Consider the following 26,565-nt stretch of genomic DNA (forward strand, 5'->3'; position numbering starts at 1 on the left):
ACTGGGACAGGAACAGACTAATTTGCATATAGCCAGGTTCTGAGCTGGGATGGTGCAGTGAGCTAAAAAAACGGTGTTGGATCTAGCCCTGATCTCTTGACTGGGTGAGAGTATTCTGCTTAATTCAGAGACTCTGTCCATCACCACCCCTTGTTGTTAAATATTTTGTCCACCATAAGCGTGGAAGGGTATACTCAGATGTGAGTCCCTTGCTCATTGCACCATCAGGATTCAAGCAAGCCGGGCCGACGACGGCTGAAATGCCAGAAACCGGTCCCCGGAAGCTTGTTTCCTTCCCAGTGTAAGAATTGGCTTGGTAGTTTGGTTTGCCCTGTTCCCATCATGCACTGGGACAGGAACAGACTAATTTGCATATAGCCAGGTTCTGAGCTGGGATGGTGCAGTGAGCTAAAAAATGGTGTTGGATCTAGCCCTGATCTCTTGACTGGGTGAGAGTATTCTGCTTAATTCAGAGACTCTGTCCATCACCACCCCTTGTTGTTAAACAATCACTGTAATGGCTTATTGTTAAGCCATGCAGTGATTGGTCATTCTGCCGTTGCTGCACACATTGGGCTGGCCAGTCACCCTTCCTCCTCTTCTCTGCACGAGAGCACGTGCAGTCGACTTGAGATCCTTTGACAGACAGCGACTCCCTGTGTGACTGTCAGTGACAACGACGCATAGAAGAACTTAGAAGAGTGAGTGACTGTGAGCACTGAGCTGCTTAGCACAAGGTTAGTGCCTGACTCCACGTCACTCGTGTCACACCGCTCAACCCTGGCCCCCCATGTTTGTGTCCAAATCACGACACCATGATTCATGGTGTTCCATGATGATGTTTATTTCCAGCCCATTCCCGCCACCTGTAGTGTGTGATGTTGTCATTGTTTTTTGTGGCCCCCACCGACACCGCACAACCTGATGTCTGTACTGTTTGCTCTCACAGTCTGTGGGTACTGTATGTGAGTGTTTGGTGTGTTTACTAAGTTCTGCAATGTCACTGTCTCCGCGGGTGCTGCTTATCTGCATGTGTACCTCCTGCTTGCGTGCTTCTGCTCTGTGACAACCGCTGTGCGCCTACTTGTATGTCTGCACTCTGCTTTGTGATTGCTTTGCTTTTGCGTCTGCTCTGCTGTTTTCGTTTGTGTATACTCAGTGGCTAGGGCTACTTCTGTATGTCAGCTTCACTGGACAGTGACTGCCTCTCTTCCTCATAGTCGTAAACTGGCCACTTTATAACTTTAAGAATTAATTTTAATTTTCATTCCAACTCTCCAATTTTGTAGGCTCTTGCTCAAAAGGGTAAATGGGAAACCACAACTCCAGCAGCCTTGGCACTGTTGGTGAAATACCAGAACTGGCATTAGGTCATCCTCATGCCTCTTTGCACATGACATGACCACTGTGTCCCCCCTACATCCCCCCTCGCCCCCCCCCCCTCCACCCCACACACCAAGCAGTAATCCTACGGCCTTAATTTTTCTCAGTCTGCTACGTGGGCCACACATTAGGCAGGCTGTCTTGTTATTTTCAGTCTCATTGTGTAGGTCCCAGTTCCTTTCACACTAAAAGGGAGGGGAGAAAAAGTGGGATGAAGAGGCTTAGAGACAGATGGAGGGCTTGTGTGTTGGCCCAGAGGAAATGCCAGTCACTTTATTGAATTGTCAATTAAATGCATAGGCCAAAATATTGTGCGCATGCAGAATATGCTCGGTTGGTGTGATGGTGCCCATCAGCCCGCCTCTGGCAAAATGCTGACCCTTGCTTGTTGGTGGCAAAACTCTGGCACATTTTGGGAATCCATGGATTGACATTGGCCACCTCTTACAAAACGCTTGCACACTGACATGGGCGTAGGAAGTGTGGGGGACGGGGGGGGGGGACATATCCCCCCCAGATTTTGGAGTGGGGGGAAACGGGGGACAAGGGTGGGGGGGACGAGGGGGACAAAAGAATTTCCCCTCTCTCTCCTGTCTGTGGCAGGGCCATTAGCGCGTGAAAGCGCTACCTAATGGCCCTGCACTTGACCTGCCTGGAGTCAAAGAGGCCACCCGCCCTCTGCCCTTTGTTATGCTGCAGCAAGGCTAGGCTGTTATGCTGCAGGAAGGCTAGGCGTTCTGGGAAGGGCAGAGAAGGGGAAACAAACTGTCTCTTTTCCTTCATACCCATTTCTGTCTCTGTCTCGCTCCTGCTTAAGTTCTGATTTCAAGAGCTCTTATGTACTCTCTCTTGCATCTCCTTTTTTCTTTATTTGTTTCTCTGTGAAATGGATCCAAAATAGGCGGCCACTTTGGCTGGATATTTCCTCATTTACTGACCGTTTTATAATTCCAAAGAAAAGTTCGGGACGGAGAGAAAAAAAATGAAATACCTAAATTAAGCAATACAAAGTGGTCAGCAGACAGGTCAGATTGTTATTTACATCCACACATATTAGAACCACTTTACAGAGTTTGCCAGTGAAAGCGTTTTCTCTTTTTTCTTCTTTCTTTGAACAGCATTGTTTTCCCATGGTGGGGAAGTGAACCATTCCTAAAGGGACTGCAATACCTGGTTGATGGGTCAAGTGGAAATGTTTAATACAATCGTTTTCAAATGTTTTAATTACTTTAGCTTATAAAATGTGCTCTGCGGCTCTGTGTTCGGGGATGTGATTTTTTTTTAAACCAAACTGCTTACATTTTGAAAGGATATAAGCAATGGACATTGAAACGGGTCCCTCCCTGGTCCTGTAGCCATGTCCTGAATTTTTCAGGAAAAGTCACTTACATTTCTGAAAAATTAGTTTAAAACTGTTAAGGTAACCATGTTGTTCCTGAATACATTTCACATGATTTGCTTATTCTTGCATTCCTTATGAGTGTTTGCTTTTTTCAGGGTGTTCTTCATTTATTTTCAGGCAGCATTTTACTGTTGTCTAGTGCGTAACTTGAATTTAGTTGCAGCACAATTGAGTTGTAGCTGAAGGCAGTGCAAGTTTTTCTCAGTGGGGCACTATGGTCTTCAGTGTGGGAGAGGATGTGGCACTCTGGCCAGAGCTGCTGAATTTGGAACTGGCGCACCATTTTCAGCCTTCATGACCAGTCCACCAGACCGCACTCCTGACTGAGCTCATTCCGATGCTACTCCTTAGAAGGACCGATAGACTTTCGAAGCCCTGGTGTCTTAGCACCCGCAGGTGGACCCTAACGGTGGCAAGTGTGAGTTAACCTTGAAGGTCTGTCCACCACAATCCATACTGCAGTTCACATCCAGTCTTGCGAGCAGGCATACGAAGAAGCTTACCCTAGATTGACAGTGACTGTCACTGAGGTCACAAGATCCTTGAGGCCAGTCCACCGCATCCATTGGTTCCTCGATTGGCCGTTTTTCTGCAGTAGTGGTAAATTGTAAAAATAGTAAATTGATACTTGTATAGCGCAATACTCACCCGCAAGCGTCTCAAGGCGCTTGTACGAATACCGCTGTGGAACCCATCCTGGCTTTCCCTGTGAGGCTTCCGCTCCTGGGCACCCCCAAGGTGGAGGCCAGGCATCCTTAGCGTTGTGGGGGCCGTTGTGGAGATTAAGCAAGCTATTGCCCAGAGTTGCAGAGTGGGACTCCATGATTGGAATAGGCACAGAGGCGAGAATTATCAGGTCCGTGGAATTTTGAGCCCAAGACCCGCCAAGGTGGGGAATTGAACCCTGGTCCCGGGCTAGACCTCTGCATCAGGGTCTGCCACTCTAATCATTGAGCCACACTTGCCAGGGGTTGGCAATGTAGGATTTGCATGCACACCAAATTTAGGGGGTGATTATAATGGAGGTGGAACCCGTCAGTGGCGGTCCCACCGGCATCGGTGACTGCATCTATGCCAACCATATTACAATGGCGGTTGGTTCCCTGGTGGTCGGAAAGACCAACCGCCACGCATCCGACTGGCTCCTTGGGCCCGCCAGTGCGGCGGAGGGGCTCGTGGTTCCTACAATGCTGGTGGTATCTACCAGGCACTACAGTAAGGATTACAATACCCCTTACCCACCAGCCTATCCATGGCAGTTCACCCACCATGAAATTTTGGTGGAAAGGGACATTGGAGGCCCATAGCGGGCCCCTTTCCCCCAGCCCCCAAACATGGGACCTGGGGGGCATCTAAGAAGCCCCCCTACATATCACTGCACCATGTGGCAGGCACCGCATTGTGCCTGCCACGTAGTGCAGTGATATATGTAACATGTCAGTTTTTACATTGCAGCAGATGATGCAGCCAGCAGCACCTGCTGCAATGTAAAAGATAGTGGCGGTTGCATTGTAATGCCTATCGTGGGGCCGCCACCTTGAAGGCCAGCGGTCCCATTCCCCGATTTGATGGTGGACGGACTGAAGTCCGCCTGCCTTCGTAATCAGCCCCTAAGTTTGCAAATTTCATGGTCTCTGCTTCATGCGCAAACACTTTTAACATGTGCAGCCTTCTTTTGGGCCACGGGAGTTATGCAGCAATGGAGGCCAAAATTCTGTTGCAGTGTTGACTAAATGATGCAACAATAAAAAGGCTGCAGTATGATGCGGTGCATTTTATGATACTTTATTATTTTAACATATTTATACATACTAACAGCCTCTGCAAAGCTTTTGCCTCATTAGTACCTGTGTAACATACAAATTCAGCAGAGGGAAAGGTGACCAGTCAAACTTTGCGAAGGGCCCTGCACTTCACAGAACATAAGTCACATTTCTTTTAGTAATTTTTGATCCGTTTGAGCTACAAAATTGTTTTGGGTCGAATTGATAGATTATGCAGCAGATGGTGTATTATGTGGCAAATATGATACAGCCATAGTTAAGTTGAAAACATTTTTCCACTTAACTTAATTTTGCCCCAGCGTTGTAGTTGATCAATTTATAAGTTCCCCAAATCCAAAAGTTGTGATTGGGCACAATTAGCATTTTAAAAGCAGTCCTCCAACACAGGGCTACTTTTAAACTGACCTCAGGCTTCAGGGGTGCACACATGCAAACACAGAAAGGGCTGCTGGCCTCTGACTGCCATGCCCTATTATATTCTAGGGACTTAAAGGTAGTTCTAATCGCCCTGCCCTATTATGGACTGGGCCTTATAGGAGAGGTCATGCCAATCATAGGGGTACCCTAATCCATAGTGCACCCTAGTGTATGTAGGTGTTTCACAGTATCTTTAAGTGTCTCTTTCAGAATAGCACTGGCCCTGTGCCTGTTCAGGCAGAGGCCAGGGTCAGTCAGAGTCAGGTACCACCAGTACCAGTCAGCAAAACGTTGGGGAGGGCACAGGATGGCTTTGCAACACTAAAGAAGCACAAACTCAGAATTTAAAACATAACACCATGGTTGGGGGGTTCTCTTTAATAATCAGAGTTGATTTCTATCCTAATGAACCCATTTTCCAACTTTAGGATAAGGAAAGACTGGGGAAAAATCATAATGTTCTAATCTATACCTTGAAGTTTTCATGCAGCTCTTTGATGACTGTTAATAGCTCACTGTTCAATGTTAGGATTTTACCTTATAAACTGCAAATACCAAAATAATCTCTCAGACAAAAGCAGTAACTCACTGACCAATTTACATGATATGCATTTTGTGATCTGCGTGCTACACATTCTTTGCAGCAGGCATATTAACCCACTGTGTCTACCTTACCAAGAGTCAAAACTTCCACTAGACAGACCTTCGATCTCTCTCAATAAGGAACAATAATCACCAAAGTTATCTTCACATTTTTATTTTTGCCTGAAAAATGCTGGAGACCAGGAATGCAGCAGCAGGTACTTTTCAAATCATAATGCACTTGCAAACACGACGCCCCCTCCCTAAGTCAGCGACCTATGTTTGCTTGGTGCAGCAAGATTCATATACATGGTTCTTTATCATTTGGTCTGATTACTATATGAATGTAAATAACAATAAAGCATACATGAAAACTGTGACAACATGCCTGCTTTTCTCAATATTTCACTTCGAATGTATGCGATTGTATTTGTTTAACGGGCAGTGGTTTGTATAGGGTCACTGGAAAGTCCACAAGGTTGTCCCTATCCCCCCCAGAATTTTAGTGTCTCCTACGCCCCTGCCCACTGACCCTCGAACATTGCGAACTCACGTTAGATGCATCATGCATCAAAGAACAGGAGGAGCTCTGAACCTCGGTGGCCTCGCTACGCTTGCTTGCTATGGTGCAGTATGATTATCCTTTTACGCCCCACCACTTTCAAATGTCACCAACAGCCACTGGGGTTATCATTATGTTGTCTTTTTGTTTGCAGTGTTCTTTGTCCACGAATGAGTAGGTGCAGGTGGTTGCTCATTCAAAAGTGAGAGGATTTCATACACCTCGAGTAATCAATGTCGACTTCTGTCTCTTTGTGTATTTCAGGGGGACCGCGATAGCCGGCATCGTGTTTGGAATCGTGTTCATCATGGGAGTGATTGCCGGAGTCGCCATTTGCATCTGCATGTGCTTGAAGAACCCTCACGGCACCCGTGTGGGTGTCATCCGAACCACGCACATAAACGCCATTAGCGGATACCCTGGTGAGTAAAGTTCTCTCACTGCCTCGGAAAAGATGTGTTACAATTAGAACAATCTAAACAGACTCTCCAGGATTTCGCAATTTCGCGGTTTGCCACGAAATCGGCACTTTTGTAAAAATGCAACATTTTTACAAAAGTACTACCGAAATTGGCGCTTCTCCATTTCCGGTGAAAGTAACATTGCATGTATGGCTTTGCTGGTGGCAAGTTGAGGGATGGAGTCATTCACAAAGGTGTTGGCTGATAGCCCCATCGACGAAGGCAAAGTATCAGTCCATGCCACAATTGACTGGATACTGGTCGGCAGTGCGTCGCTAAGGTGTGTAGGAGGTACTAGAGAGGGTTGACTATGAGTAGGAAGGGAGCTCAGTGACAGGAGACGTGACCTCAGTGGTGCCCCTAATCTAAGGCAGAGATCCTCAGAGGGAGTTAAGGTTCAGGTGAAGGTTCTCCGCTATCCAGGGGCTCTGTATGTGGGGTACTTTGTATACTTCTCACATCAGATCATCACTGTTTGTGGTGTCATGAGTAAGGGACCCCTACTGAGCACGGGGCAGGGACGGAGTCCGCTAGAGGTCTTCAGATGGGGGGGGCCCAGCTTGCATATGAACAAGTATTACTTTCATCTAGTCTGGTGCAGTAGTTTTGCGCTCTTCTAAAGTTTCATTGCCTAGTTTGAATGAAGCAGCATGGTGAGAACTGCTGTACTACACAGAAGTAATCGATGCACAGTTATGGAACACAAAGGATGGAACAATACTTGGGCATTCAAGATGTGAGAAAGATTAGTGAATGGGCCCGTGGAATTTCGTTGCTACAAGTTTTTAAATAAAACGATTGTCCCCTCTGGTGGTCTCATTGTTTCCTACTCTGAGTGAAACACTCGGAAGGAGAAAAAGCTCTGAAAAACACCTGACCACCAGCTCTCCTCAACCACCCTGCTGCAAATCGACATGTCCTTAATGGGTGAAATCACTGTGACATGACCATGCCTCTGGGTTCCATCATGAGCAGGTGAACTGAGCATGGAGAGCATTAGTAGTTTCTCAGTTAGCCATGTCCAACATCACTAGATGATGACAATGGTAAAGAATTGCTCAGACTGGAGGAAGGAATCTTTTATAGTAATAAGGATGATAAATGCCCCCTTCACCAGGGCCCTTTGAGGACCCCCTTAATGTATAAGTAGTCCACAGTATATAACAGTAAAGAAGGAAGACAATTTGTAAGGAGGCCCCAATCTGAACAAATTGATAACCCATATTTTCGGAAGAATCAGTAAAGTCGCAGAGTTACGTATTCGAAACATCTTTTCAAGAGAGCTATTCCAACATATAACTTGGTATCCAAGGGGGACGTTTTAACAAAAAATGAAGTGGCCGGCCAATATATCATCTCAACAGGATAGGCTTGGGGTAATGTAATGGTATCACAGACGTTTTCAGCCAATTTGCCTCTGCAATCATAACATAAAAAAGACATCCGGTATATCACTAGGGCTTAAGGGGATGCAACTATACAAATAAAAACAATCCACAACTTCTACTTCACTGCAGTTGGGGTAAAAAAGAAAAAAGGGAAGTGGTGCATGTGAGTTGTGATGCAATGTGACAACACAGGCTGACCCAACAACCATTTTTTTTTAAAATACCAGGACAGCCCCGCCGCGTGCCCAGTGTGTGGCAGGCTCCGGAGGCATGAATTGCAAAATAAAGTGCTGCAAAATGCCATTAAATTTCCATATTTGTGCAGCTAAATTTCCATATTTGTGCCGCTAAATTTGCTAATCCATGCCGCTATATCCTGGGGGGTCTGTCTAAAGTGAAAAGTTAACATCAGCCCAGAAAAATATTTATAATGAAAAGTCAGTTAAGTCTTATTCTAACGCCATTTTTATAGGGAAAAACACTTAAAACAATTTGTGCAACCTAAACTCGATTGGAATATAGCGCATGGAACTATGACCAGCATTTAGCTACGCCCAGGGCTTAGTGTGCCGGGTCCTGCCGGTGCTTAGCACCAGCAGTTCTTAAAAGCAGGGGCTGAGACGGGTCCATATCGGGCTACTCCATTTTTGCTTCATCCTCAGTATGAAAAAAATATTAACTCTGCAACAGTGCCAACCTTCACTGCCTTTGATGTAACTTCAAAGAGACTCGTTACAGTTCTTTGTCTCATCATTTCAGAACTGAAGTATTTTCAATATTCTATACAAGAAAGACATAGTTGTTGCTCATTTATCTTATGCAACTAACAACCATTGGCAAAACAATAGTCCTGGCTTGTTGCAATTGTAATTTTACTTGTTGTATTATATATCTGGATGCAAAGACATAAGCAGCAAAATACTAGTCAGGCAGCAGGCTATGTTGAGCACAGATTTTTAGCTTACTGTTTAAGCCACGCCCTAATTATATCGGCCACGCCCCTTTTAGAGACCCCCCCAGGTTATCAGTCACACCCCTTTTAGACACCCCTCATTTTTTACATCCCACTTAAAGCCCTGGCTACACCAGAACATATATTTATACAGTACACAGAGGTCTATTGTAGATGTGCAAAGACAAATTCACACTGTTCTGATTACGGTTTAGTTATTGCATCAAAAATTACCTGTAATTAGGAAAGCTCCATCGCTACTTTAATAAAGAGGGGTGGGCGAGACTCTGAAAGTTAGAGCTAGGCTCGCTCCTGAAGCCTGACTCTAGATCAGCTCGAGGTCCTGTTGGAACTTCAAGCCATATCGAGCCGAGCTTTCATATGGCTTCTGCCTGCCACCCTCTGCTCTACCAAAGGTGTGACCTTACACCAGAGCTACCGAATTTGGAACTGGAGAACTAGGTTCAAGTCTTAGCTTCGGCTCAACATCCTGTGATTCTGGACAAATCACTGAATCTTCCTGTCCCTCAAAAAAGAATCTATCCTTGTGTGATGTAACAGGTGCTCATAAAAAACAATATAATAACTTTGTTTTGAGATTGCACTATTTAAAAACTGCAGAAAAATGCACAAAGAGGTAAAAGCAAAGCATTAACATAAAAAAGAGAGACAAATACAAACCCATTTTGTGGCTGATTTTTACAGTGACACCAGAAAACCTGCATAAATCGCGGCTTCCCCGTTTAATTTGTGTGGTCTTAGGCACATTTTCTGTTCCACAACAACTCCTTTTTCATCATAATTGCATAAGCAAACACTTCCAAATACGTTAGTTCAGAATACTAGCTGTACAAAAACCTATTGCATTTGATTTAATAGTTCAGTGATACTCAAAGTATGGCCCTGTGGCCATTTTCGGCCCTCCTGTTCGCCCCGTGGTCAACAGCAGAACTGGGCTGCTGTTTACTCACATTACAAATATGTTAAATACATGGGAAAGCATTTATTTGAAGGTTACAGAAAGGGAGTAACTAGGGTGTCCTGCACTGCTTAACTTTAGGAACACCTACATTTATAGAAACATCTTGCAGCAGGCTCTTCAAAATTCAAAAGTGTATTTCATTAACACGCAGAATCGTTTCACCTTAGTAAATCGAATTATATCAGTGCATTGAGAAGTGTTTTTATTTAAAAGTGATAGTTTGCAATCATTCATTTAGAAACATTCATGCTCTTCCCCCCGCCCCATCCTGGCAACAATGCCTATAGTAAACTAAGAGGCAAGTCAGCTGTTGTGTGCTTCCTTTGGGTGACCTGAGTTGCTAGTATAAATGAATATTGTTGTTTACTTAATAAAACACAGGAGATGGTTTTGAACAGTGGACGTCTTGACCTCATGTATTTTGAGGCCTCTTATATGTGAAAAGAAAATTCAATATATCTATGACCTATTTCACACTGTCTCTCCCTCTTCATCGCCTTTGTGTGCTGTCGCTCACCTGCCTCCTATTGGTATGGGACTTACAGAATTTCCTGAAAAGGACTCTCATGCTATCAGAGATCTTCCCACCAAATCAAATCAGGCTTCCCTTCTGACCCAGCCCCCGCACATCTTAGCTAAAGCCACTGATGAAATTTTCCCTGCTGTGCTTAAAGTGATAAATCGGTCTCTCACCACTGGCGATTTCCCTGTGGTCCTGGAAACACGCTATGGTGAAAGTGTTGCTGAAAAAGCCAAACTTGGATCCTCTGTCACCAGGGAACTACTGCCAATCTCCCTCCTCCCTTTGATTAGCAAGATAGTGGAAAATATGTCAACTGGATTGTCTCTGGCAATTTAGAGAGTCACAACCTACTCCACTGTACCCAGATGGGATTGGACCCCTCCATGGTATAGAGACTGCTCTCTTAGCAGTGGTTGAAGAATCCAAGAGATTTCTCGACCAAGAAAGATCTGTTGTCATCATTCTGATTGATCTGAGCTCCGCGTTAGATACAGTAAATCACAACACCTTTGTGCAAAGATTGATGAACATTAGAATCTCAAGGACTGCCTTCTTGTGGCTTAAATCGTTCCTGCAAGACAGGGCATTTCAGGTCTTCGAAGACGGTGGTCTCTCCAACAGTGTATCACTCGAGGGCGGACTTCCTCCTCGAGCCCCACATTGTTTAACGTTTATATGAGACCTCTGGCAGGCATTGTCTCCCCATTCAGGATTTCGATAGTCACCCATGCTGATGACACTTAATTTATTTTCTTTCTAAATCAAGGACAGGACCTCCACTCCCCCTCGTTGGAGCCCTGCCTCGACTAGATAACAAAGTGGATAGAACATTCCTGTTTTAAACTCATTGTAGACAAAACAGAGCTTATGATCCTGGGCAATAATCTTAAACTGGGTCGGGAACTGGACGGGCCAAGCAGCTTAGGCCCCCATTCCCCCACCCAAAACTTCCATCTGGAGCCATGGCATATGGATAGCTAATTCCTTTAAATTTGACCATCAGGCATTGAAGCTTGCTGCCACCTGCTATGGGCTCCTCAGGATACTGAGCAAGATTCTCCCACTCCTCCCCTTCACTGCCAGGAAAGTGATGGTCCAAGCCCTCATTCTGGCTACACTGGATTATGGTAACTCGCTTTACCTGAGAGCACCAAAGGGAACTTCAGGTGACCCAAAACTGTGTTGCCAGACTTCTGCTTGATATCCCTAGACATCAGTCTGACAAACAAGCCTTGAACTCCCTCAATTGGTAGCAGGTGGACGAGAGAATAGGGTTTAAGTCTCATTTTATTGCCAACAAGGCATTTTGGGGCAATAGCCCTGTGATCTCACAACCCCTGCTTTCTTTATATCTCCCTCATAGAGCACTGTGTTCCTCCACCACCCATCTAGCAACCATCCCTCGCATTAGGAGGGAAAGAGTGGGAGGACGATCTTTCTCTTTCAGAGCAACTTCACTTTGGGATACCCTCCCCTTATCGTTGCGCTCTGAAAACCAGCTGCTTCCCTTCATTAAGAAGCTTAAAATCTGGCTCTTTCAAAACTGATCGCATTAACAGGATCCCTGTCTTGATAAGCATTATGTGCAATACTATCAGTGCTGAGATGTATGTGGGTAGCCATACGCTCTAGAAGTGCTTATAAAATAACATAATGCAGTCAAATGAAAATAAAACAATTGCCTGCGATCACACAATTTGGTCAAGTGGGGAGGCCAGGATTGATCCCCGTATTTTTAATTCTACATTGTGCATTTCAATTCAGACAGTAGTTGTACTTGTGTTACGCCTCCTACACCAAACTTGCACCCTGCACACCCCTGACAACCCCCTCCTGGCATCAATGTGGTCCTCTGTCACACCACCGACCAAACTTTTTGGCCCCTGGGAAACCCATGTAATAGACTACAATGTTGCTGCACGGTAATGATCTGGGCCACATACAGGGTTCATATGACAATTGTCATCTCTCTTAGTTCATTAATGGTACTGTCACCAGCATGGGGACTAGGGCAGGAATGGTTCTAAATTCATGTTTAACAAGCATTGTCATAGTCAATAGGTCTCACCTGTGAGACCTTATAAGTGTTTAGCCAGTGTTATTGGTTTTGCCAATGTCTTTAAGCTATGTTGTAGAGCAGTGTGGCGGCTGTGCAGCATGTTGAAAAGTTCTAATAAAAAAGTGTTATAAGCATTTTTGTTACCTTTTATATACCCAAGAAGACATTCTGTACAACCGAGCGACCCTATTAAAGAAAAGAATGAACATAAAAAATGTCTTCTAGTTTTTTTTGTCCTTGCAATGCTGGCAACTTTTTCCTGCCTGTTCTAATGCTTGTTTGTTATAGCTTTTTTGGTTTGGAAGCAATAAACAACGGGAGGTGGGAGGTGGGAGACTGGAAAATAGTACCTAAATTACAATATGAGCAGTGGACGGACACGAAGGGAGAATCAAGAGATGCCAGATTCTGAAGGCAGACTGAGGTGGTGGTGTGCTGGCGCGGAGGTGCTGCTCAGGTGATGCTGAGTGATGCTGAGGTGCTGTTGAGTAACGCTGAGTGATGCTGAGTCATGCTGAGGTGGTGATGCTGAGCTGGTGCTCAGGTGGTGCTGAGTTGGTGCTGAGGTGAGGTCATTCTATGCTGATGTTGAGGTGGTACTGCGCTGATGCTGAAGTGGTGCTGCATTGTTGCAGAGTTGCTGCCAAGGTGGGGCAGTGCTGGTGCCAAGTTGGAGCTGTGCTGGTGCCGAGGTGGGGCTGTGCTTGTGGTAGTGCACTGATGTGGAGGTTGTGCTGCGCTGGTGCTGAAGTGGTGCAACACTAATGCTGAGTTGGTGCTGAACTGGTGGTGGTGCACTGATGAGGTGGTGCTGAGCTGAGATGGTGCTGATGCTGAGGTGGTGCTGTGTTGATACTGAGATAGTGCTGTGCTGAGGTATGCGCTGATGCTGTGCTGGAGCTGAGGTGGTGCTGTACATGTATTAAGTGATAATAAGATGGTGGTGTGACTGTGCAGCAGAAAATAAGTACAAGATTTGCAGCCATCGGCTGAGCGCATTCTGAAAGCCAAACAAACCGAGGTAGAAGAAAAAAGTAGTTTGCGAAACTAACATTTATGACCCATAGTGAAAGGATCCATGTAACAAGGCCAGTCTCCAGGGAGTGACCAAAATAGCAACAAGAGGGGCAAATGTAAACTGTTCATCAGCACAATCATAGGACTTTTGAAAGGCACATGAAGGAATGATTGAAAACAGATCGGCATACAGAAAGCCCATAGAGTAAATACAGCATGTCTTGAGAGACTGCACATGCACTGCCTAGGGGAGACCTAAAAACTATCACTTTTAATAAGTGCAGTGCTATATATAAATTGACATAATAATTTCAAAGCTTCCACATGTTTGAGATATACACATTTTTGAATTTTGAAGAAACTTTATCATATTTTGCCTGATGTTTGTTGTATGATTTACATTGCAAACATTTTCAAGGCTTGGCTCATGTCTGGGCTCTAAGTGCCAAGCCAGACCTTTGGCAAGCCTCTCCCTGTTAAAGTGTTGGCTCGCCCACCTCTAGTAACAAGCGAATACAGTTGAGTTGTGACATCACAATGCCTACAGGTAGAGTTAGCTGATGGTGCGAAAGACTGGTCTTTCCGCAGAATTACAACAGCTGTTTAAACATGGAAAGGGAGAACTCGCTTTGAAATTCTTTCCTCTAAATGATTCTTCCGCTGAAACTCAACTGTCATTACCAGAACTGTACACATTTAACACAGTTACTTTATTTAATTATATATTTTGCACTGCTAGAGTTCATTACATGAAACCACAAATCTTGTTGACACACATTCTGAAATGCAGCCAGTTTTGGAAGTGAGATACATTAAAACTTCTAAATGCTTTTGCGAAAAAATGATGTGTTGCATTTTTATGTGTTTATTGTCATAGTTCAGACTCCAAATGTATTGTACGTATCCACAGCTATGCTACCTTTTTCAAAGAAGTAACTATTCAGATTTTTTGGGGACCAGTGATGGCGTGTCCATGTGTCACAATTAATGACATGCTCTCTGCTGTAGTTCAAAAGGATGGAGGAAGTCAGATCAGAATTCTGAGGCCTTAAAAAGGAACTTCAGCCTTGTTTCTCTATAGATTGTGGAACTCCTTGATGACTTGCAATATCTCCATTAATCAATGGCAGAGAGTACTTTCCCATATATAGTGTGAACTCGGGCCACATTTTCATATGCTCTTCAATCACCATGTTGAGCCATTTGTAGAAATAATAACTAGGGTGGCAAAATGCAATGTACATTTATAAATTGATGGCTTCGATTGATCAACTTTTGGTTGCAGCTGGTCAACAGTCCTATATTGAGTCAAGTATTCATTGAGTCAGAGGCCTCCGAAGTCATCTGCGGCGTCCCCCAAGGATCATCTCTGAGCCCCACCCTCTTCAACGTCTACATGAGCCCCCTCGCGGCCATCATACGCAAACACAACCTCAGCATAATCTCCTACGCCGACGATACCCAGCTGATCCTCTCCCTGACCAACGACCCCGCCGCCGCCAGAGCCAACCTGCACGAAGGGATGAAAGAGGTAGCCGAGTGGATGACGACCAGCTGCCTGAAACTGAACTCGGACAAGACGGAGGTCCTCATCCTGGGCTCCTCACCCTCCGCCTGGGACGACTCCTGGTGGCCTCCCGCCCTGGGCACTGCACCCAAACCGACAGACCATGCACGCAACCTGGGCTTCATCCTGGACTCCTCCCTCTCCATGACCAGGCAAGTCAACACCGTCTCCTCGGCGTGCTTCAACATCCTACGCATGCTACGGAAGATCTTCTGGTGGATCCCCACCGAGACCAGGAAGACCGTCACCCAGGCCCTCGTCACCAGCCGACTGGACTACGGCAACGCCCTCTACGCCGGTACCACCGCCAAGCTCCAGAAGAGACTCCAGCGGATCCAGAACGCCTCAGCCAGACTCATCCTCGACATCCCACGAACCAGCCACATATCCGGACATCTGAGAGACCTTCACTGGCTCCCAGTCAACAAAAGAATCACCTTCCGCCTCCTCACCCACGCACACAAAGCCCTACACGACCAAGGCCCGAGCTACCTCAACAGCCGAGTCAACTTCTACGCTCCCAAACGCCACCTCCGATCAGCCAACCACGCCCTCGCTGCCGTCCCCCGCATCCGAAGAGCGACTACAGGAGGAAGGTCCTTCTCCTACCTGGCCGCCAAGACCTGGAACTCCCTCCCGACCGACCTGCGCCTGACCCAAGACCACCTCTCCTTCAGGAAGAAGCTGAAGACCTGGCTGTTCGAGCAGTAGCGACCCCCCCCCCCCCCCCCCCCCCCCCAGCGCCTTGAGACCCTACGGGTATGTAGCGCGCTTTATAAGTGTCAATGATTGATTGATTGATACTAATGCCATAGGGCTTGCCTTAAATGGTTAGTATTTTTCTCTGAAATAACGTTGCATGGTATCAGATGTTGATAGCTATTAAACAGATCTCTCAATAAGGAAAGTTAAATAAATGTGTGTTTGTATATATATATATATATATATATATATATATATATATATATATATATATATATATATATATATATATAATCCCTATTTTAAATACTGCACTGCATGAACAAAGTATTTTAATTAAATTATAGTTTGGTTTAGAGTATCTCTTAGTAGTTCTTGTGGCAGAGTGTATACCATATTTTATCAGAGTCTGTTACTTTACTGTACTGTATTGAGAAACTATAAAACATGTATAAGTCATGTATCTGTCCGAATGTTATTAAATCCAAGGATTTATAAATGGTTTTTAACAAAAATTGTTGCAGTCCCAAATGAAATAAGTATACCTTTTGACATAATTATCAAGTTTGTAGAGATGGTTGTAAAATGTATATAGCATATTTTTCGTTTTTGTAAGACATATGACTCGTTGCACAAAGTAAAATTGATAAACTACATACATTTTCTCTTTTACAGTGTCTCCTCCACCATATAGCTGTGAGTTTGAGATGGATTACCCAGTGGATTTACCTCCACCTTACACTCCAACACCACCAACCTCCTTGCATTATTCTCCTCCTCCTCCATACAGTGGTTATTCAAGAAAATAACATTTTGTATTTCGATATATGCCAATTATCTCTCAGGTGAATTTGGGTAATGGGTTCTAAGTGGGAGTAACTTAGATCAACAATCATTGCAACAACCGTCGCAGATGCTTCAATGATAAATTGAGTGAACTGACTTTGCTCACATAGATTCATATCCAGGGAAGACAACAAAAGTCTGTTGTGTTATAAATTTGAGCATATATAAACAGTATTCTTTTTGCCATAATTAAAACACCTCGACGCTTCAATTAACTAAGTGCCATGTCGGAATTTCCTGGACTATCGAAGGGGTCGTGCAAAATTCTGATCTTCTTCTACTCCTGATCCTGAAGAAAACTTTGTATTTTAATGAAAGTTATAGAAGTTGAACGAAGATAAACTTTCTAAGATTAAGTTATTTTTAACTTTATTCCAATACTTGTAAGTTGTAAAACAAGCTAATAAATATTGTCTTCTGATGCAGGATGCGATACAATATAATATGTAACAGCTGTGAGTTAAAATTCTATGTTCGTTTATTTGACTAAAGCAAGCATTTCTAATGCCAAAACAGGAACTATGTAGTATAATGACCAATCACTGTGCCTTATGTGCCCCTTTAACAGTTTATGAAGACCTTGACCATTATACTGTCTAATTGTTTGTCCTATTAGCTTTGTGTGAATCCTTGTTACATTTTGCTTAAATCTGAAATTTGAGACTTGTTGAAATTTGTAAAATGTTGGTGCTATACCTGGGCAACCATGGAAGAATGCATATTGTTCACAATTTTGCTTAATTTGTTTTTCCTCTACTTAACATTAAATGCATAAATGTTAATAGAAATCCCATGTTTATCCTCTACATATTGCAGCTGTGAAATTTTCTTCAGATCGAGTCTCACCACAGTAATAATTCATGCAAATGTTTACCAATACCAACCTAATGGACAACACATTCTATTTTTTGTTACAGATATTTAAGCCAAGAGTTTTTGGAATATGCAAGTACCTCTATACATATATTAATTCTGCTTTACACCTATTGCCAATCTGTGAATATTGAAGTAGCCAGTATATTTTTATAAAACAAAACCAGGTATTAGTCAAATTAAAAACAAAAACGTATTAGTGGGCAAAGATTGACATATTTAAAGTCACATATGATGGTTTGCACTTCAATTTTAGGAATTGTCATCAGTGATCATATCCCCCATATTCCAATTGTGATGAATATGTTTTCATTCTCTTCGTAAGTTCTTTATTAACTAAATGTGAGCTAAGTATACTACTGCTAGGCTTCTTTAAACTGCTGTAAACAGCCATTTATTACAAGCTATGTTACATACAATTCAGGAACATTAAGCTGCAGTCAATAAGGTGCAATAATCATGAACTGAATTATAGTTGTTGGCATTTTCATAAACTCAAGACAACTGAAAGGATAACTTCATTAGTTTCAAAACTGATGAATGGAGAGGTTGTCTGCTTCAACAAGCTTGATTCAACAGTCTTGCTCTGGTACCATGCTTAGAAGTGAGATGAGGAAGGACATGGACAAGCAGCCGGGAAGAGAAGAGGAAAAACTCATGACAAGTCGGATCGCCAAATGGAAGGATCAGGGAAATGTAAAAGGAAGAAGCATGGACAATTGGAAAACACTAAAAAGCTCCACATGCCTCCTTTTCCATAAGAGGGATTTGCCAGGCAAGATATTTAGATATCTCACCTTATCACAGTTGATCACATCAAAACTAACCCTGATTTAGTTTAGATATGCATGAAAAGCATCCGATCCACCAAAAGCATCCGATCCACCTAACTTTCTGAGATTTGGAAAAACATACAGATCGGTTCACATCCAACTTCTGAAAGTGTGATTTCAGTATATGGTAACTTTCAACAGACATCTGAAACACACTGCTGTCCAACCTACCTACAAAACTTTAAGAAGTTGGTGTTCATTAAAGTAATTCAACTTTTAATGTACATTAAAATAGAAAAAAGTTACTGGCCTGTAATTCAGGTTACTCATTCTGTGGGGAGTAGTCTTCATGTTCTGTGTTTTCTCTGAATAGTGGCTGATATGCTGGAGCTAGGTAACCATCAGTTTGCACAAACTCTTCTAATGTATTTGATTTCTGCTATAACATCTTGTATTTCTCAAAAAACTGTCAGCTGGGCAGAAAGAAGTTTTAAAAATCCCAAGTTCAAATTCAATCAAGGTCTGTTAGTGTTCTCAATTCTTTACCATTTGGAGGATTTTCTTTTGATATATATCAATTGAGGCGGTGGTCACGACTCGGTTAGCAGTAAGGAGAGTCCCAATTAAGAGAAATAAAAATATATAAATAATTGTATGTTAGGAAAGGACCTTTCATGGACCATTAAGTGTGTCTTACTGTCTCCCGTTCTTGGCCATGGTTGACTCACCTGCTGAGGAGGACTTTTGAGTGCTGTAAACCTGATCCTAAATTTACACTTTAATGCTTAGGGCCTGATTATGAATGCATCAGGCAATTCGGAACCCTGTGTAAACCCTTATTTAGTCAGGTGTCAAAATTCTGAGATGTGTGGATCTTATCACATCCATTACTTACTGAGGGTCAGTGGAGTAGCAAGGAGGGGGGCAGTCCTCCCCTGGCAGCACTCTTTCTGGGGACGACAGAGGTGAGCTATGCGGGTTTGAAGACAACCACCATCCACCCGCACTCGAGAACAAGTCATCTGTTGGCCGCCCCACACTACCCCCACCCTGCCTCCCCAGAACAAGTTGTCTGTCGGTTGCCACCCATCCCCCTGCTCCTACCTGCATCAGGTGGCAAAATTAGGAGCCGCCCGAGGTGGCAGTGGCTCTAGCTATGCCACTGCTGATAAAATCCTCATCCTGATCAATTGTATGGGAGTTGGAAGCCCAGTATTTACCAGGTCAAGCAGATTTTTGTGCAGTAAGCACCAGAATCTACATGTTGTTTCCCAATATTTTAGAATAGGTGGAATTAAAATTGCCTACAATGATGGCAATTTAAAAGTTCCTCTTTGAGGCCACTGGCTGAAAACAGTTTGATGTCTAAGTGCATGGAGATGCATACAAACAAGTTATCGGCAAGACTGTTGTCTGAGAGTCACTAGACCTCAACCGAATGTCATCAAAGTTAAAAAACGAAATTGACAGTGGGCATGGAAAACGGATTCCTCACTCATAGATTCAAAACACCAAATAGGTGTTAGTTGCTTTGACGATTTAGCTATTTCAAACAGTGTCCTACACCTCCTAGGACTAAATTTGGCAATCAGCCAAGTACATTGTAAACCAACAATATATTGGGGAACAAATCATCCTAGACATAAGTCACTCTTAGTACCTGCTCTCCATGTTTAAAGCTATAAAATTGATACCTACATAACTTGTATCTTGCCCGTCTGGTTGCAAAATACTAGAGAAGAATTGGAGTAATTGAGAGCAAGACATCCAGACACTCCATATTTAGCTTGTATTTAGATGGCTGGATTAGAACAGCTATTGGCTTGTGTGTTACAAACCTACTGCAGATCTTACAGATGACATGAATGTAGGAGCTACTATGCGTAATCACACAATTGTATGTTGTTACTTTATTAAAGAAGTTTACAGAAGCAAAATTAGAACGAGAAGGATTGGAGATTTGTGCTTTTAGCATATGCTATATGTCAGAGAGGGGGAGTGAAAAAAGATCTTAATAAGGCTCGATATACACCTTAGATAAAGCATCTCAGCAGCCATTAAGCCATGTTCTTGTATTTGAATTGGCCTTTGCTTGATCTGCCTACTTCAGAATTCTCCTGATCAAATAAGATGTATTAGTTTGAGAATATGTTGCATGAATTATTGACAAATTCCAGAATTTTTCAGAGGGCTTTTAATAATATTCTTCAATGGGAGTCCTGTATCTGTGTGACTTCTCTTTTATGAAACATGTTAGATTATCTTGATGCTAGACATATTGCTGGAGAGTGGGCCAGATTTCTTTGACATTGTATAAGTTGTCAGTGCCAATTTTAAGTGCTATACTTGCACTTCCTCATTTTATGTCCTCGGGTCCTAAGCCAGTGGCACTCCTGGTGCTCTTAGATTATACAAGTTCATTACACTTCTGACAACTTCCTTTCTGTGAGTCAGCAACTGTAGATTTAGGATCTTCTTATCTAGCTAGAACTTTATTTAGCTGAATACCGCCACTTATTTTCTTTATAGCTAAACTGTCAATATGCGTTAAAGGTAGAAGTACACCAAACCAGGGTTTTGCGCCAGGCAAAAACAATGCAATGCGCCCCTTTATGGTGAATGCGCTGCCGTAGGGGCCGCTGCGAGCTTGCGCTGCCCCTGGGGCAGCACATTCATGTGAAAAATGGAGTAGCTGCTCCATGTTTTCACAGTGCAGGCGGCACCCGCCTGCGCTTTCAAAGGGGATTAGAGATCCCAGTCAGTGACTTCACCCTCCTGCAAGGGGATGTCTGGGGGGTCCATTGGACCCCTTTTACCCCCTGCAGAGGGCTGCTCTCAGGGGGCGCACTGACAGTGCGCCACCTTTTAAATGGCGCACTGTGAGTGCGCCTTCTGAAGGCTTCTTTGACTCTTCCCCTGTGTCTATTATATGACGCGGGTGCAGAGTCAAAGGAATTTCCTCATTTGCATAGGGCACGCCATATGCAAATGAGGAAACACCATCTGCACCAGCGCTATTGGTATTATAGAAGAGGACGCACAAGCTTCTGCGCCCCCCTCATATAATAATACCAAAGTGCCCCGGGGGCATGCAAAGCAGTCGCAAATGCCCTTTGCGCCCCCGGGGAACCTTATGTAATACGGCCCCTGGTGTCTTAGCACACAAGTCTCACATGTGTGACCGCTCTTTTCTGAAGCTTTTTGTTGCAAAGCACCCCACTGGCCTCAGTACTGCCAACTACAAATTAAAGATCTAACTATCACAAAATAAAAATCCTCCAATGATAATGAAAATATGTTGATGTGAAAAATGCTTGTTATGTAGAATTACAACTCCACTAATTATCTGCCAGTTCCACGTTGAGGACCGGCGGCTGCGGCCCGTAAAAGCCAGCCATTTTGTAATAACCTGCGTTGAGAGCTGTGGGTCACGCTTCCAAAATGTGCTTTTAATCACCTTCCATATATTTTCAGCTCCAGACTAGCCACTTAAAGATTATTTTTACAGTTGCTGCGTGCGGCAGTTTTCAGACGAGCCGAGGCGGCATGTTTGGAAGAAATAATTGGAAAGCTTAGTTTCCCGGTGAAAACAATCCCCTGATGTGCCTGTGCTGTTGACCTTACACAGGGACTCTCATGCTATTTATGTGCAGGTGTATATTTTCTAAATGGAGCCTTCTATTTCCATCCAAGCATTGCCACAAAATGAGCAGGTTACTTTCTCTTCGGCGGAGCTGGCAAATTGGTGTATCTACCAACAGTGCAGTATGAGAACCAGGGTCTGGGGCAATGAAGAGCACACTGCACCTCATTACAACTGCTTCCTACTACTAAGCTCGGGTGTGATGGGGGGCATCCCCCTTCCTTGCATTATGGAGCATTGCTCCTTTACTATGGGACGCTCCCGGGCAGCCATGCGCTTTATAAATCCTTTTTCATTTCATTCATTCATTCATTTCATTTCAGATACACTCGGAGCATCTTTGCATTGATACAGGAGACATGGCATCTGCATGTGGACCTCAGACAACAGGTTTGGGGACTACACCGTTTGATGGCCATTCTTGGGTCTAGCATGACAGTGCAGCTGTCTGCAAGATCTATTCTGGTCAATCCTTTCAAATACACCCAAACTGGGCTTTAGCTCTGCCTAGAGGAGTATTTCTCTCTCATCTCATACAATTAGGGGAGAGGATGTGGTCTAACGGCTAGGGCGGTCAACCTCGAAGAGGTGGAACTGGGTTTGATTCTCAGCAGGGAGGCTCAACATCCTGTGATTCTGAGCAAATCACTTAATCTCCCCGTGCCTAACAAAAATGAATGTGTATGTCTGTAACGCAACTGGTGCTCGTCTAAAGCGCTCCGATACCTTTGGGTCTAATTGGCGCTATATAAAACAAACAAAAAACAAAAAAATTGTGGTTTTGGTACCATTCAACCACCCGTGCACAGCTTGCATTACAATTATGAAGGACTATTTTAGAACTCCAAATCATCATATGTTAAATGAATTGTCATATTTGCAAAATATACTGTCAGCAGTCATATAGTGGTGCTTTTTGGGTGGTCGAGGAAGTAATTACTCTCTTTTTTGAGCATGGGTCATAGAGTGTGTGTTTTATAGAGGGGGACTATGGAGAAGTATTTTGGTGTTAGGGGTGAGAGGACTGGAGCCATATCAAAATCATTTTGGAGCTTGGTTGCAGTAACTATTAATGCATGGTGATGGAATTTTTTTTTTTTTTTTAAGTACCAAAATGAAGTTTAAAGAGTACTTGCGACGTGTACAAAAATGCTTTTCAATGAATTGTCGGCTTTCCCAAATTGCTATGCACCGTGCAAAAATTGTTTTGTCTGTGCTATTAATTACATGTAAAAGAAATCGTAGAGGCACTTTTATAAGCGGTTATATTTGCAATTCTACCAAATATATAAGGTTACGCATTTATTTGTGATTGTTTGAATTGGTGGTTCAAAAACTCTTAATGCTTGCTATATTTAGTCTAAAATAAGAAAAAATTAACATGCTTTGAAAGGCAGGCGGACTTCTCAGTAGATGTTTGAGTTGCCCATCATACACATTTGGTGGAAAATTGTGACTTGTTGAGTCCATTTGTTACTGGTTTGTGCCCTGAATTACAATGAATCATTTCCTCTGTTTGCTTGTGCCTGTTCCTGTCCCGGATAATCTTTTTCTGCGACTCTATCAGGTACCTTACTACTTGAGGGAGCAGAACTCCCCTATCGATGCCCGGTTCATATGAGTGTTGTGTTCTTCAATCAATAATTTATTACTTGTTTGCCTTCAGCTCAGAACACATACTTGACAGATTCACAATCCCCAATAATATCTGGGGCATGTATTCTGTGTCTTTTAAGATACTCCGAGTGGTGAATAATGGATTCTGTCATTTCTACAGGGGCATTTTTATGTAGCTGCCGCCTCTTTTTCACAATTTTAATTGACTGTGCTTCAAGAGCAATAATGAGTGTTTCCATTAGCATCTCCTACTATTTCTTTGTGTCTACTTCTGTCGTGTTTTAGTCATCCCAATCATGGCGGTGGTCTGATGGGATGTACCATATTCATAGGTGTTCAGGCACCGAAGAGGTTTACGTCGCTTCCTAAACATAAATTGTTGGGAAAATAAAAGTTTTATTCCTAGCTCACATTTTTTGCCTTTATCTAACTCTCAACACCTGCTGTTGTCTCGATATTTCCACTCATTTAGCAAAACCCAGCATAATGCCAAGCGCTGGCAAAGTCAATATTTCTGGGTTTAATATGCTAACAAACGCAACAAAACACTTTAAAGCGAGACACATGGGAGGGAGACAGCAGGAACAGGCAGAGAGGGCTCTATCTGCAAAATAGTCCCCCATTCAATTCAATGCAAGCACTCCAGTGGCAGTGGAAGAATACACCCAAACAGCCAATAGCACTAAATAAAGATGAATGCTTCACTGGGCTAAACTAAAACGTGATTGACAAAGTCTCAACCTAATGGCTTAAAGAAAGTTGTCCACGAAAGCCAGGGTTTAAAGGCCCAAAGACCACTATGTACCTTTTAGCACCAGATATGTTTGAGAGCTGTGCTATCACACCCCACACCTAAAATGACATTGGTTCTCTGTTTAAGATACAGACACTTCATTCACATTGGGTCCTCTAAAATGAGCTCCATCTAAATGCATGATGTATCCCTTCATAAGGGCTGCCAAAAAGGTTTGAGATATATTAGTTTAGATCAAGCAGTTCAATCACACTTGGCAGAGAATGTATTATTAGTTGCAATTTTCCCTACTGACCGTTCTTTTTCGATATCAATGCACCATGACATTATCCCATCATAGGGACTCACAACCCTGTTCATCAGAAGTTCATGTTGTCCTGTGAGATCGACAGCCACACTCCAGTCTTCCTACAATCAACAGCTGACTGCAATCCCACCCATGAATCAACTGGAGACTCAGTTAAACTGCAGATTAACAAAATTCTTTGATATAGTTGCCATGAAACAGACACATGGCTCACCTAAAGCACTAGCCAACTCAAAGTTGTGCTAAGCCCCTGGGTTCTTCTTTTTGTTCCTTAATCTCTATGGTGTGATTAAATCCTATTGTGACTTTTAGGATTTTAACGAGCAAGCTTACCTGCTCTTTTTACAACTCTAACAGTGGTTGCTTTTTTATACATTTGTATGTTTTATATTGTGAGTTTTTATTAACTGTACAATAAACTTTACTTACTTAACTGGGGTGTGCCTGCTGAATTAATCCCCTATGAAAAAGATGCAACGCTTTTAAGAATACCTGCTAAACACCTCTCCGTTGGTGAGCGCTTTCCTAAAGGAGCTATCTCTGCAAAGCCTCAGGCGTTCAGCCCCTGACAGATTTTTTAGACTGCTTTTTCCTGTCCATTGCCACTTGGTTTAATTGATTTTAGCAGCACACCGTCCGCTTTTCTATCTGCCTTTTCTTTAAATTGTTGATGCATGGTAATTTTCACTTTGAAGACAGGTTGTCTTGAACTGACTTGCCTATTCCGACCACTTTGAAGCGATCAAGGGAAAGTATAAAGGAATCTTCATCTCTTCTGTGATTGCTCAGAATTCAGAAGGCCTTGATCACATCCGCTGTAAAGTGCCCTTCAACACCGCTGGCGTGTAAGAGCTGGAAAACCGCTTTCACGGGGTATTGTTCTGTTTTCATCCTTTTTTCCTAGGCGTGACTGGAAAAAGAAGCTCGTCGGCACGGCCGAGCCTATCGCGGAATTTCAGATGTCATATTATTCCATGTCTTTGTTTTGCAGCTCTTCCTTTGTTCTGAAAATGTCATTTGTGAAAAATGATTGTATTGAAGTAAATACATTCGATAGTCCCAAAACACTTTAAAAAGTCAAAAAGAGTTATGCAATAAAATGATTGCACTGGGCCTTGACAATGTAAGCTGACTTGAAGACCAAATATGAAATGCGGTTCTTCATGGACCGTGTTATTTAAATATATTGCTATTAGAAGGGAATGCGTTGAATGTGATTTCCTTGTGTTATGCAGCAACATTAATACTTTCACTTGTCATATGTTTGAGAAAAATTCGGTAACAATACCCTACTTGGTCGGGTCCCATGAATGCAAGAACTTTTTTAAAAGGAAGAAACAAACTATTTATTTTTGGTAATTGAAAAACTGTGAAGCATTGTTTAAACTTTGTAAGAAAAATGTAGGTTAGCCTTTGCCTCCTGATCATAGGCATTCTCTATCACAGGAGCATGTTACAGGAAAAATGTTGATCAAATAATGCTGCATTTGATAAGACAAAAACGATGCCTGTTTACATGTTCTGTTGCTATAATAATAAAAAATATTCTTGCTATAAAAACGGTTTATTTGTAGTTACTATAAGCTGGTACTTGAACGTTCTTCTGTAAAGGTTGAATTTGTCAACGGTAAGCTACTATCAATGACTGATCACATTACCAGGAACACATTAACATAAAAGAAATAGCCCCACTTTCTTAATGCAGGGCAACATTTACCAGAGTAGGGAAGTCCAGCATTTAGTGGTTGCGGAGTGCGTGCACTTAACGTTCTGCATTCATTTTCAAATCTCCCTAACAGATGGATGGGCTGACATCCGGGCACTGGCTAGAAAAAATGGTTAGGGGTTCTGCCCACCTCACCCTCCCGTACCTGAGCAGGAGACATCCAAGGATGAAAAAGTAGAGAGAAATGGTACTGAAGGGATCAATCCACTTTTAATTATCAAACAAGAAACAATTAATCATCTTGT

At 43.1% G+C, this 26,565-nt stretch overlaps 1 protein-coding gene across 1 annotated transcript in view; it reads left to right on the forward strand.

Annotated features, from left to right (window-relative positions):
- CYYR1 (cysteine and tyrosine rich 1) overlaps positions 1 to 17,412 on the forward strand; it is a 247,565-nt gene extending 230,153 nt beyond the window's left edge. Inside the window, exons 3-4 of the mRNA XM_086933261.1 lie at positions 6,395 to 6,552; positions 16,457 to 17,412. Coding sequence (XP_086789387.1) covers positions 6,395 to 6,552; positions 16,457 to 16,590 — 292 coding nt within the window. The 3' untranslated portion in view covers positions 16,591 to 17,412. The remainder of the gene's footprint in view (positions 1 to 6,394; positions 6,553 to 16,456) is intronic.
- Positions 17,413 to 26,565: the final 9,153 nt, after the last annotated feature.

This window comes from Lissotriton vulgaris, chromosome 8, assembly GCF_964263255.1.
Source record: "Lissotriton vulgaris chromosome 8, aLisVul1.2, whole genome shotgun sequence".
Classification (NCBI taxonomy): Eukaryota; Metazoa; Chordata; class Amphibia; order Caudata; family Salamandridae; genus Lissotriton; species Lissotriton vulgaris.